The sequence below is a fragment of the Lepidochelys kempii genome, chromosome 11 (assembly GCF_965140265.1).
Source record: "Lepidochelys kempii isolate rLepKem1 chromosome 11, rLepKem1.hap2, whole genome shotgun sequence".
In the NCBI taxonomy this organism is placed as follows: Eukaryota; Metazoa; Chordata; order Testudines; family Cheloniidae; genus Lepidochelys; species Lepidochelys kempii.
Window position 1 is genome coordinate 22,831,292 of NC_133266.1, and position 12,374 is coordinate 22,843,665.

The following is a 12,374-nucleotide window of genomic DNA, read 5'->3' on the forward strand; positions in this document are numbered from 1 at the left end:
TTTGTGCGTGTGTGAGCATGAGCAAGAGAGACAGGGAGAGAGAAAAAAGTTTTTCTGCGTCTGTGGTGAATATGCTGCTCTTTAAATATTCATTTTTTGTTCTCTGTCACGTGACATATGCTGGCTCCCATAGGAGACCTACTACTGGCATCGCATTCTGTATGCTGGGACTAAAACGTCACCAAGAAATACAAAACTAAACCTTTTGGCCCCATTGCTGGAGTTGGATGTAAAGAAACAACATATCTGGCATTAGAGAGTGTACTTAATATTATATAAGTAGTATTTCAGTTGGATTCTACGCTCTTCCTTTCTCCTCCTCTGGTGTGGCCTAGTAAAGAGAGCACTGGGCTAGCACTTGGGGGAGCTGGATTTTGTTCCTGGCTTTGCCACTGTCCGGATAGGTGAATTGGGGCAAGTCTCTTCACCTCTCTCTGTCTCAGTTTCCCCATCTGTAAGATTGGGATGATGCTGCTGTAAAGTGTTTTGAAATTTTCAGATGAAAAACGCTATCTAGGAGCTAGATGCAATATTACCCTTCAACCCTGCTCACTCTCATAATGGTAAGTACATCAATGTAAAGTGAATTACTCTACTTTTACACTGGTATGTCTTGGAGTAGAATTTTTAAGTTGCCTTCATGTGCTGTTCTCCTGTGTCAGTACTTCACTACTCCAGATTCTTTTTTACTCAAAAAAAGGGAAAAAAGTGTTTTTGCTTTCTTTCCATCCACTTGGATTCAGTGCAAATGGGCCTTCCAGCTGTATCACTTTTTCCCCAGGTGCTTTCCACTTTCATAGTATATATTTGGAAATTCTACTCCAACAATAATTTTATTTACAAGAGTTTTTCCTAGCAATATGTTAAAATAGATGCAAGGAGCGCAAACGACATGGAATGATTTTCTTTCCGCATTATTTTTGCTTAATGATTTACTGCAGCTAAATTGTGGTATCTAATAGACTTCCTTTCAAAATGCCATTAGATTAGAAATACATAGGTACTGAAACTGAGATAATTATGTCAAACTTCCTACAGCTAGTTGTGGGCACCTGACCTGCTTTGTTTCCCACAGGGGAAAAGTAATCTGTGTTTCTTTAAATTTCCAATGAGAAGGGACATGTGTCTTCTTGCATTGAGTTACATTACATCACATCATGTGATACAAAATGACCCAATACAACATGACAGGAGAGATAAAGAAACAGGTTTTTTTATACTATAGTAGTAAAATAATTGTAATACTGAAATAATGAAACAATATTGAATTATTCTGACCTGCCTTAAATATATGCACAACACAGAGACACAGCTACCAGATGTTATTATTTAATATACAGAGAAAAGATTTAAAAACAGACATTAGAAAGCCCTTGTTAGACAAACAAATAACAGGAGAATCCTTCTGCCCTAAATCAGACAAAATTCCTTCTGAAGTCAGTGTCTCTTTTGCCTGAGTAAGAAGTGCAGGGCCAGGCCTAATAATATTAACATGATTTATAATATTTTACATGATATTTGATGATCCTTTGTTCACTCATTAAGTGCTGAAAGTAGTCATCTGTGACTACTCAGTTGTTACTGTGCTACACACTATGGTTCCTTTCCATTCCACATCATGGGGTAGAGAGAGTGGAATTCAGATCCTCCAGTTCAAAGAACCCAGGCCTCCTACAACTGGAGTTGAAGGCGAATCTTGGTTGTTAACAGTATAGGGCCTATGACACACATCGGAATAATTTTCCTTTATCTAGCAGAGAGCAGTGATACTTATACACACTAGCTACTTCATGACAATGCAGAGTATGGCTAAGCTTTTGTGAAAATTACCTCTATTTCTTTCATGATGAATGGTTTACCTGACATATTTTGAAAAATCCTGCTGGACCGTAGAAAAACTAAAATAAAAAGAGGTTCAGGAATGGATGTAGTGGTTATAAATAACTAAGAATCCCTTCCTCCATTTCGGGAACCAAATTTGAAAGGGTCCTGAAATGATCAGACACATTCTCCTCATCCCTGCAAAAATACTGCAAGAAAGGTTACTTTATGGGGATTTTCAGCTGTGGCCATAAATGGAGCAGCAGTGATGAAAGAGTTTGTTCTTATGACATTTCTAGCTGCAAGGGATGTAGAGCACCCATATAAGCATCCAAAATGTGGATGCTTATCTGAACTAAACCTGAATTTTGATTCAGTTGAGGTTCAAATAGACAGTTCTGTTATCTTTAAAAGCTCATTGTTCTTTGTTGTGAAATCAGATATCTACTTTAAAATCTCACTGAAGAAAAAAAAAAGTTTAAAAATTCAAAAGCCAGGTGGTTATTCTTTTCAGTAGCTACTTCAAATTTGAGTTTTCCATTTTTATCAGCAAAAGATAAATTGAAAGTTCATAGTGTTCCCAGTTTAGATCTTTTTTAAAATGAAAATGTAAATCTTGAGTGGCTACCTGTAAGCACTAGAACCTGAAGAAATTTGGACATGAGTTAAACAAATGTTTAAAATGCCACCTAGTTGTAAAAGATCCAAAATAAGGGGTTATTCATTCCTGATTTTTTTTTTTTTTAAATCCAGGCATTGGGGGGTGGGGGTGGAAAGAGAGAGAGAGTAAGTGGCAGCTGGTTGTGGTAGACCAGTGGTTCTCAAACTATTTTCCATTGTGGGTCACATCCAATATTACCAGGATGACCCTGCGGTTATCACATGGGCTGCAGCTGTGTGCTGATTGGGCCACAGGTTGAGAACCACTGTGGTAGAATGATGAAGGGGAGAAAAGGTGAATAAGTGTGGCAACAGTGTAAAGATACCTGGACTAAGGGGAATGGGTAGGGTAGGGTGCAGCGTAGGAAAGGGAGGCAAAGGAGTGATTTGGTTGGCAGATGGATCCAAAGAAGCTATGTGGGGAGAGGCCAGTGAGCTGCCCTGGGGAACTGCAGCTGTGTGTAGTTGAGAGGCTGTCTCACAGCTGGTGGAGAGGCTGAAGAGGCAGAATACAGGCACATGGAGGGGCTAAAGACTTGGCTCAGGAGACTAGTCTCTTCTGTACAAAGGTTCACATTGAGCTGGGAATGTTGAAACCCTTAGGGATTTTACACCAGTTATGTAAATTAAAGTATCTCCTCATCTGCTATAGCTTAGATAGCCACCAGGTAGATGCATCTGGCTCCCTGACATGCCCTACCCGTCCTGCACCAAACAACTCTTTGCCTTAAGGAAGATGCTACTCCTACATATATAGTGATTTATACCATATCTACAACAGGACAGCACCTGTCCAAGGCTCCAGGAATCATTGATGATCTTAAATGAAATAAACATACCAGTATATAGGTAAGTGTGAATGAAATACATCTACATGCATACACACATACACATGCTGTTAATTCATTACAAGCTGTAATCAGATTTCTGGAATCTGTTTTGTTTTTATTTGTCTTGGTGTGTTTCTTGCATGATGGATGAGCCTTGGTACATTGAAATCTACCTTTAAAACACTTCTCATTTATTACACAGTTCCTCTACCTAGAAATTCCCAATGTGACTACCGCTAATGTTTGATAAGATTTGTACCTGGTAGATTCTAAATTACATTAATGCATAAAGCCAGCAATGCCAGGCTCCCTATTGTTACAGTTATTAAAGCTGTAACTGAAATGATATCTTTCATATTGATCTTCACCGAGCAGCTCTTATCCAGAAGCTTTGTTTCACATTAAAGACACTAATGGTTGTCTCCACAAAATGAGCTGCTTAATAGTCAGAAAAAGTTAAATGAAAAAAAAAAAACTTTGATAGCTACCTTTGATAGCTCTTCCTTCCAACATCTCTCATAGCCACAAAGTGCAAGCTAAGCAGTAATAGACCTTTTAATAAAATGACTTAAAAGGAATCAATGGGATTTCTCACAAAGCTTAATTTCCAGCAAGATATATTATTTAAATGTTTGTATTCCTTTCCTTGAGAGCTGATGTCCTTGTGTCACAGCCAATGTTTTCCTGTAATTTTAAAGATACCATTTTTTCCTTCTGTTTTTAAAGCCCTAGTTTGGTTTATTACAATATTGGAATGTATATAAAAATATGGATCTGTTTCTCTTCTTACGTTTGGTTTCCTCTTTGGTTTCCACCCTACCCTACCCTTACGTTTGGTTTCCTGGTTTCCTCTGCCACAACCCGGGTTGTAGTTACCAGGCCCATGCAATGTCACCATTGTATTCTGTATGTGGACAGAACACCAACCAACACTCTCCCAATAGTAGATGGGGAGGGACAGAGCAGCTGGAAAATGCACCAATACAGTGCCTCTTCAAGGCAATCTTTTGCCACTGAGATTCCTTTGAAGCCATGAATAGATTTTAAAATGTCCTCATTATTGGAACCCTTGTGGGAGGGTGGCTGCCTGGCCTTTCATGTGTGGATATCCCCTACTAATACAAGTGGCCTCTAGTGGATATCCCCCACTAATACGAGGTGCAGAATTTGGCATCTGCATCTGCAAGGCCTGCCTCCTTATACCAGCTTTTGGGAAAGGAAGCCTCTGACAAGGGCCAAAGTGTGTGAGGGTTTTGGACTTGGTTTTATTATGATTAGGGTTTGGGGATTTGTTAGTTTGCTGGTTGGGTTTTTTGTTTTGTTTTTGGGGTGGCAAGCAGTTTCTGGCTTTCCTTCTGAATTTGATTATTTGTTTTTTAATTTTTGCAAAGGCACCTAGAAACCAAGATGAGTATATTTATTATAAAACTAACAAACTAAATAAATCTTAACTTCTTTGTTTTATTGAACCAACCTACTATAAGACGTTTAATGTATGACATCTATTTATTTAAAGAACAGGATAGCAAAAATGCAAACAAATTCTCAGGATGGCCAATAGCGAAAGTATGCATCTTATACACAGATTCTCATGGAAAAAGAGGACAATTAAGTTTTAATGATTCCTTTATACTCGCAAAATGTGCAGGTCGTAGGAAAGAAAGTAATCATATTTTGGAATAGATCAAGCTACTTGACACTAGATATAAAAATGAAAGAACATAAGAATGGCCATACTGGTTAGACCCATGGTCCATCTAGTTCAGTATCCTGTCTTCTGACAGTAGCCAATAATTATTATTCATTCTACTGCAAACTATAATAATGCAATGGAAACTTTTCCTATGTGACCAGTTCAGAAGATGGGTCCTGGCAGGAGGAAGGAGAGGAGTAGGTAAAGGCAGGGATAGGAAGAGGAGTTCATATTGACAGAGAAGCAGGGGAGAGCCTTGGGGGCAGGAGGCAGTGCAGAGATATAGGCCTGGTCTACACTACAGAGTTAGGTCGAAGGAAGCCACCTTAAGTTGACCTGTTAATGTATATGTCTACACTACCAGGTCCTTTACGCTGACTTAAGTCACCTCTAATGTCAACTTCTGTATTCCACCTCTGCGAGAGACGTAGCACTTAGTTCGATTTTCATGGGTTGACTGCAAGGTAGTGCAGATGCAGTGTTGTGTACTTCGACTTAATTGGCCTCCAGGTGGTGTCCCACAATGCTCATCTGTGACCGCTCTGGAGATCATTCTCAACTCTGCAGCATTGCAGCCAGGTACACAGGAAACAGCCCCTCCCCTGCTAACGCTCTGGGAATTTTTGATTTCCCATTTCCTGTTTGATCAGAATTGGGAGCGTGCCAACTTGAGCACAGCTGATCATGGAGACTACATGCCCCAAACGCGCTCCAGCCTGGTCTGCACAGGAGTGGTGGATCTCACTGATGTGTAGGGAGAAGAGTCTGTGCAGGCAGAGCTCCGATCCAGCAGAAGAAATGCTGACATCTATGCAAATTTACTCGTGTAATGGGGGAGAAGGGTTACATGAGGGACACACAGCAGTGCCGTGTGAAAATAAAAGAACTTCGCCAAGCATACCAGAAGGCAAGGCTGAACTCCACACATGCCAGTTCTACAATGAGTTGGATGTCATTCTCGGGGTGACCCTACCAGTACCCCAACAACCAACGTGGACACCTCACAGGAGTGTGAGTCTAGGGACAACATGGAGGACAATATGGTGGATGAGGAGGAGGAGGAAAATGGGAGACAGGCAAGTTATGGATCCATTCTCCCTGAAAGCCAGGAAATATTTTTAACCCTGGAGCTCTGTGGCTCGCAGGACACCACGGTGATTGACCATGATGCCGGGGAAGCCACCTCTGGTGAGTATACAGTTACAATCAAAGTCCAGTTAAACTTTAGCAGGCACACACATTCAGTTTACTGTGTATGTTTACTGTGAAGGAAAAATGAGGTGCTGTGGTTTTCTGCTTACAAGAGTCTGCTCTGGCTACGCAGAAGGTAGCCCCCGGAAAAGACTGTTTATGTACTGGGATAGCCCGGAAATCTTCCATGGATATCTCTAGGAAACTTTCATGGAGGTACTGTGCAATCCTTTGCAGAAGGTTTCTGGGCAGGCCAGTCTTAGGTAGGACACTTCCCCATGCAATTCCTGAATTAATTCTGTTGGCAGCATTGCAGGACCAGGTCTATACCCAGATGATTGCAGCATCTCCTTCCTTTCCACCTCTGTTACCTTCAGGAGACTGATATCACGTTGGGTCACCTACAGGGAAGTTCTCATTAAAAGTGCTCTTACAAGAAGAAAAAGAGCATGTAGACCCATCCCACCCCACATTCCAGATCACCAAGCCACACAGCCGCTAATGTGCCTTTACTGTGCTTGGCGTGGGTCGGCAAGTAGTTTAAGTGGCTGATAGATGGACTGGGACCCCATATGTGAGATTCTGCAATTTGGGAGTGAAAACATTTCCCCCCACCCCATTCATAAACAGCTTCCTGTGGTGCTACAAGGAGGGGCAATTGTTTGACTAGCTATCTCTGATCCCAACATGAGCCTTCCATAAATTTAATTAAAAGTGCAGTCACCCATGACTCGGGGGGGGGAGTACTCACCATGGGCTGAAACAGCAAAACGGTGCAGTGAACGGTTATGAATTCTGATTGTTATAGCTTGCACCTAGTGTAATAAGGGTTGGGGTTTTTTTTTGTTTTTGTTTTTTAATGAAAACAGCCTTGCTATTGGAAACATTTTATGCATGTACAATGGTCCCTTTCTTTTTACCCATGACTGACAGCTGGAAAAGTGTCTTTCGGCATGTCATCAACACCTGAAAGCAGACTTTCGCTGATTAGAAGGAGGAGAAAGAGAATGCAGGAGGACATGTTCACTGAGATAATGAACGCCTCTGGGACAGCTGACACAGAGCTGAGAGCATAGAGGATTTCACTGTCTGAGAAGTTAGACATGGACATGGAGAGTAGAAAAGCTTCCCATGAGCATGAGTGTGTGGTGCAGGATGAGATGCTTCGGATTATGAGGGACCAATCAGACATGTTGAGGCATCTGGTTGAACTTCAGGAACAGAAGCAGGAGGGTAGAGTCCCTCTGCAGACCCTCTGCAGATGCTGGAGGACAGCCAGCCAGCATTGCCTGGCACAGAATCACTGTCCCCAAAGCATTCCATGAGGTGTGAGAGAAATGTCCATTATTGCTTTTGCTTAACTCAGGGGGAGAGTACAAGGAACAAAAGGTGTCCATTCACGGACCTTTGATGGTCTAGAATGTGGTGTTATGTTACTCAGCTGAAAATGTATCTCCCATTCCAAATTTACAACCCATTTTCCCCAAGGCTAACTTTTTTTTCTGTTCTCCCTCTTTACTTACGTTTGTTAAATAAAGTAAATGGATTCGGGAACTAAATGTTGTTTATTGAATAGAAGCAGTGGGAGTGGGTGGGTGATACAGAGAAAGTGATAGAAGCCAGGTGAAGCTTTGGGAAAGCACAATGCAGACAAGCAGCTCACATTCCTGAGACTCATTATTGAAATGGCTTTTCAAGGCCTTGGGGATATGCAGTGCCTCTTGCTGTGCTCTTCTTGCCCTGGTGTCTGGTTGCTCAAAAATGGCTGCCATGTGATCTGCCTCAACTGCCCATCCCTGTGGAAAATTTTCCCCCTTTTTTCAGCGATATTATGGAGCACACAGCAGGCAGCTATAACCATGGGGATGTTCTTTTCACTTAGGTCCAAACTTGTCAGTAAACTTCTCCAGCGCCCTTTTAAATGTCCAAAGACACATTCAACCACCATTCTGCACTTGCTGAGCCTATAGTTGAACCGTTCCTTATTGCTGTCTAGACAACCAGTGTGTGGCTTCATGAGTCATGGGAGCAAGGGGTAGGCTGTGTCCCCCAGGATAACTACAGGCATCTCAGCATTGTCAGTGTTCATTTTGTGGTCTGGAAAGAAAGTCCCAGATTTCAGCTTTTTGAACAGACCCAAGTTCCTAAAGATGCACATGTCATGAACCTTTCCCGACCATCCTACGTTGATGTCGGTGAAACGCCCCCTGAGATCCACCAGCACTTGCAACACCATTGAAAAGTATCCCTTTCATTGTATGTACTCTTTGGCAAGGTGATCTGGTGCCAAGATGGGGATATGCATACCATCCCACCACAATTAGGGAATGCCATCTCTGCAAAACCATCCACTATGTCCAGCACATTTCCCAGTCTCACTTCATAGCAGAAGTCGATTAATGGCCCTGCACACTTGGAGCACAGCAGCTCCCACATTTGATTTACCTACTCCAAATTGATTCCCCACTGACCAGTAACTGTCTGGTATTGCAAGCTTCCAAATGGCAATCTCCACTCAGTTCTCCACTGTCAGAGCAGCCCTCATTTTTGTGTTGCTGAACTGCAGGGCAGGGAAAAGCTCTGCACAAAGTTCCTGGAAGGTGACCTTCCACATTCAAAAGTTCTGCAGCCACTGCTCGTCATCCCATACCTGCAAAACGATGAGTCCCACCAGTCAGTGCTCATTTCACGGGACCAGAAATGGCGCTCAACAGAGTGCAGCTGCTCTGTGACTGCCAGCAGCAACTGTGAATTGTTTTTTTCAATGGCTTGCAGCAGGGCTACTTGCAGGACATTACTATGTTCCATGCAGCGGACCCTACTTCGGCTCTAGAAATACTGCAGAAGAAGGTGCAAGGTGTTTGAGATGCTTACAGCAAGAGTGCACAACTGAGCAGGCTCCATGCTTCTGGGGCGTGAAAACCACTGGGTTGTTTGCTGTTTATATGAGGGAGGGAGGACAGTGCATCATGGGTTGCTGACACAATGTTCCCATTCGCCCTTGCGACAATGTTTTGGTCCCATGAGGCATTGCACAAACTTCCCAAAACACACTGTGGCAAGTTGCACTTTGGGATAGCTATCTGTGAAGCACTGCTTTGTGCATCGATGCAGGCACCTCTAGGGAGGACACACTCTATCGAGACAATGATCACGGTGTGGCCACGCACAATTGACTTAATTAATTCAGAGGCTCAACGTTGAATTAGATAAAGTCAACTTAATTTTGTAGTGTAGACAAGCCCATAGTCACCATGTAGCCTTTGCCCCATTTCCCAAGATCCACATGCATCTTACTTCTGCTGTTTGAGCAAACTCCAGTGGAAGGAGTTGGATGAAACTCTGTGCAGGGACATGTTCTGGCTGCTCATTATTTATTTCAGTTTTAGTTTTAGGTTTCAGAAACAATTAAGGAAACTGCTAAAGATTAAAATAATTCTAATTACCTGTTAGTTGAGGTTATGTGCTTCACATTATTCAAAACACAAATTGTGTTGACACTTGTACCCAGAAATGATAACTTAATAAACAAAGTCTAGATGCCTCATAAATAAAATGCTGCTCTTTGCTGGTTATATTCATTCAGTATGAGCTACTCACACCAGAGACATCAAGGAAATTATCTTTATTAAACTCACAATTACAACAGAAAGATTAGGTCCCAAATTTCCAGTGAATGATGCATTTCAAACAACAAAAATGTATGAGAATTAAAGTGGTGAGATAGTTGATCAAAAAACACTCCTAGTAGCAAAAAAAGTCAATATATAAGGTTACCAAACTGATTCCCAATAAGCCCAGATCAGCTCTTTAATGAGATTTTATTATTCAGGAATGATGGCCTCAGGTTGCACAAAGTATTGTATTATCTCATAAATTAATGCAAAATAACCCAAATAGATCACCTACCTACTCATTGTTAATTAAGTATCTGGGATCCAGCCAAATCACTAATGTCACCCATACAAATATTTGTCATACAAGTGTTAGGTCTTGTATTTTCTAGGGAGCTACCAGTTTTTGAGAGGTACAGGAGGAAGATTATCTCTGATTGTTGGAGGGAGAATCATATGGGGAAGAGACCTTGAAGATCATGAGGCACAATCTAGCGCACATCGATTATATACGATGATGATATTTAAAACAGATTGGGCCTGCATTTACGGATCATCACAATTTTCCAGGACTCTTGCCTTCTTTGAAACCATACACATTCCCCACTGTTCCCAAAAGGCTCATATCACTAGTTAGATAAGTGTCATCAGCTATACAGCTAGTATTAAGTCCAAGGCCTTGATTTTATGCCATTAAAGTCAATGCCTTTGCCGTTGACTTCAGTGAGCATAGGATCGAGCCCTACATGCAGTGGCTTTTTTAAACATAGGCTGAAAATGTCTTATACTGTTTACAAAAATAAAAATATTCTTATCAGAAAGTCAGTCAAAAAAATAACTTTATAAAGAAAAGGGTAACGTTTTCAAAAGCACCTAAGTGCCTTATGAACCTAATGACTATTTTCAAAAGAGATGTAGGCACTTAAAGATGATTGCAGATCCCTACTGACAGGCATGTTTTGTTGTTGACCTTAGTGGAGCCAGGATTTCACTCTAAGAGTCTACGACCATGTCTACACTAGACACTATGTTGGTTAGGGGTATGGTTTTTTTACAACATTTTTATTCTGGAAAAAAAGCTTTAGTGTTGATGCAGTTATATCAGCTAAACAAGTGCTTTTGATGGTTAAGTTCTTTTGTTCAGGTGGCAAGTATAAGCTATACCAGCAAAATCACTCTTTTGATAATATAAACTGTTTCCACATTAGGAGGGTTTGCTGGTATAGGCTCGGCATGTCACTTGTTAAACAGGGACTAGGTGCCTTAAATCACATTTTGAAAATGTTAACTTAAATCTTACACAATAAGGTGTTAAGGAAAGGGAGGGAGAAAAGTGGGAGATTGCACCCCTGTGTCACCACTAGTGCTAATGATGCAGGTAATGCAGGACCATTTTCTACTGTTTCTCTTTCAAAGTGCGACTTTACTGCTACCAAAATGTAGCTTTTCTTTTTAACTGAACGTTCTTTTACCACATTCTTGTAACATCAATGTTATGTCTGTTCAGCCTTAGCTCCAGGTAATTTGTTTTCTGCTTGGATTATACTCAGTTGGCCAGAATTTCAAAAAAGCTCAGCAGAAACCTGTTCCCACTGAGAACAATGCATGTGTGTTTAATCTAATTTTCCTAATCTGGATTGTCTGGCGTATTTTCCAAATGACGTGTAAGCAGGACTGCAATGCATACTACAGGTTCTGCAGCTCTCATCATCTCTAGGGCAGCTCCTCATTTTTAAATTTTAGTGGATGAAGAAAGTACAAGCCATCTTTGCGCGTGTATAACTGTACTGTTCACTTCAGCAGACAGCACCAGCACAGACCACAACATTAACCTCAGAGATGCCATCATTCTTCTCTAATTCATGTTGTGTTGATGAGCTGCAAAACCTTGCAAAATCCATAAGAATAGAAGCTGCAGAGTAGAGTTTGTGACCATTTAATTTTCTCTTGTTTGATTTTTTCCCTGTTTTCACTCTTTGACATTGAGATTGAGCTTTGTTCCTGACTTTTAGCTCTTGGCTGTAGAGTGGGGAGCTGAGACATCACTGAGATGTAGAGCACACATAATAAGAGAAAATGTGTAAAAACTGAAATGACATGGCAGCTAAAGTAGCTTGTTGTTCACCTTGGTTGCATGTTTGAGTAGAGAATGAGAGGTAAATTGTGATATGTAAAAGAATAACACTTGACAGGATGTATGGTTGTAAGGTATACAGATGCTCAATCATGTTGTGAGGCAGAAGGCTAAAGGACAAATGCCTTCAGTGTCCTCACAGCCTAAATATATCCTTATGACCGTCAAAGCAGATAGTGTTAGACTCATACAAAAATCACTTATAAAGCATATGTAAGCAATTTTAAGAACAGAAGAGAGTCCAAAGTGTAATTAGCATGCTTTTAGTACCTATTATACTTTCAAACATTATTTTAAATATAAGGGCATACATTTTCAGAAAAGCACACATAAAACTGTGCACCTGCTTTGCATGCACACTTACCGTAGATATATTCATTCTCATGGATTGAATACAAAATAACCAGTTATATGCCTGTCTGGTCATTTGC

The 12,374-nt window shown here is 41.1% G+C and overlaps 1 protein-coding gene across 5 annotated transcripts in view; it reads left to right on the top strand.

Annotated features, from left to right (window-relative positions):
• Positions 1 to 12,374, top strand: part of ARHGAP15 (Rho GTPase activating protein 15) — a 456,797-nt gene that overhangs the window by 34,857 nt on the left and 409,566 nt on the right. The window contains exon 1 of one of the 5 annotated variants that reach the window (XM_073305402.1): positions 5,468 to 6,192. The exons of the other annotated variants lie outside the window; for them this stretch is intronic. Coding sequence (XP_073161503.1) covers positions 6,169 to 6,192 — 24 coding nt within the window. The 5' untranslated portion in view covers positions 5,468 to 6,168. Of the gene's footprint in view, positions 1 to 5,467; positions 6,193 to 12,374 lie in introns of those variants that run through there. 5 annotated transcript variants of the gene reach the window in all.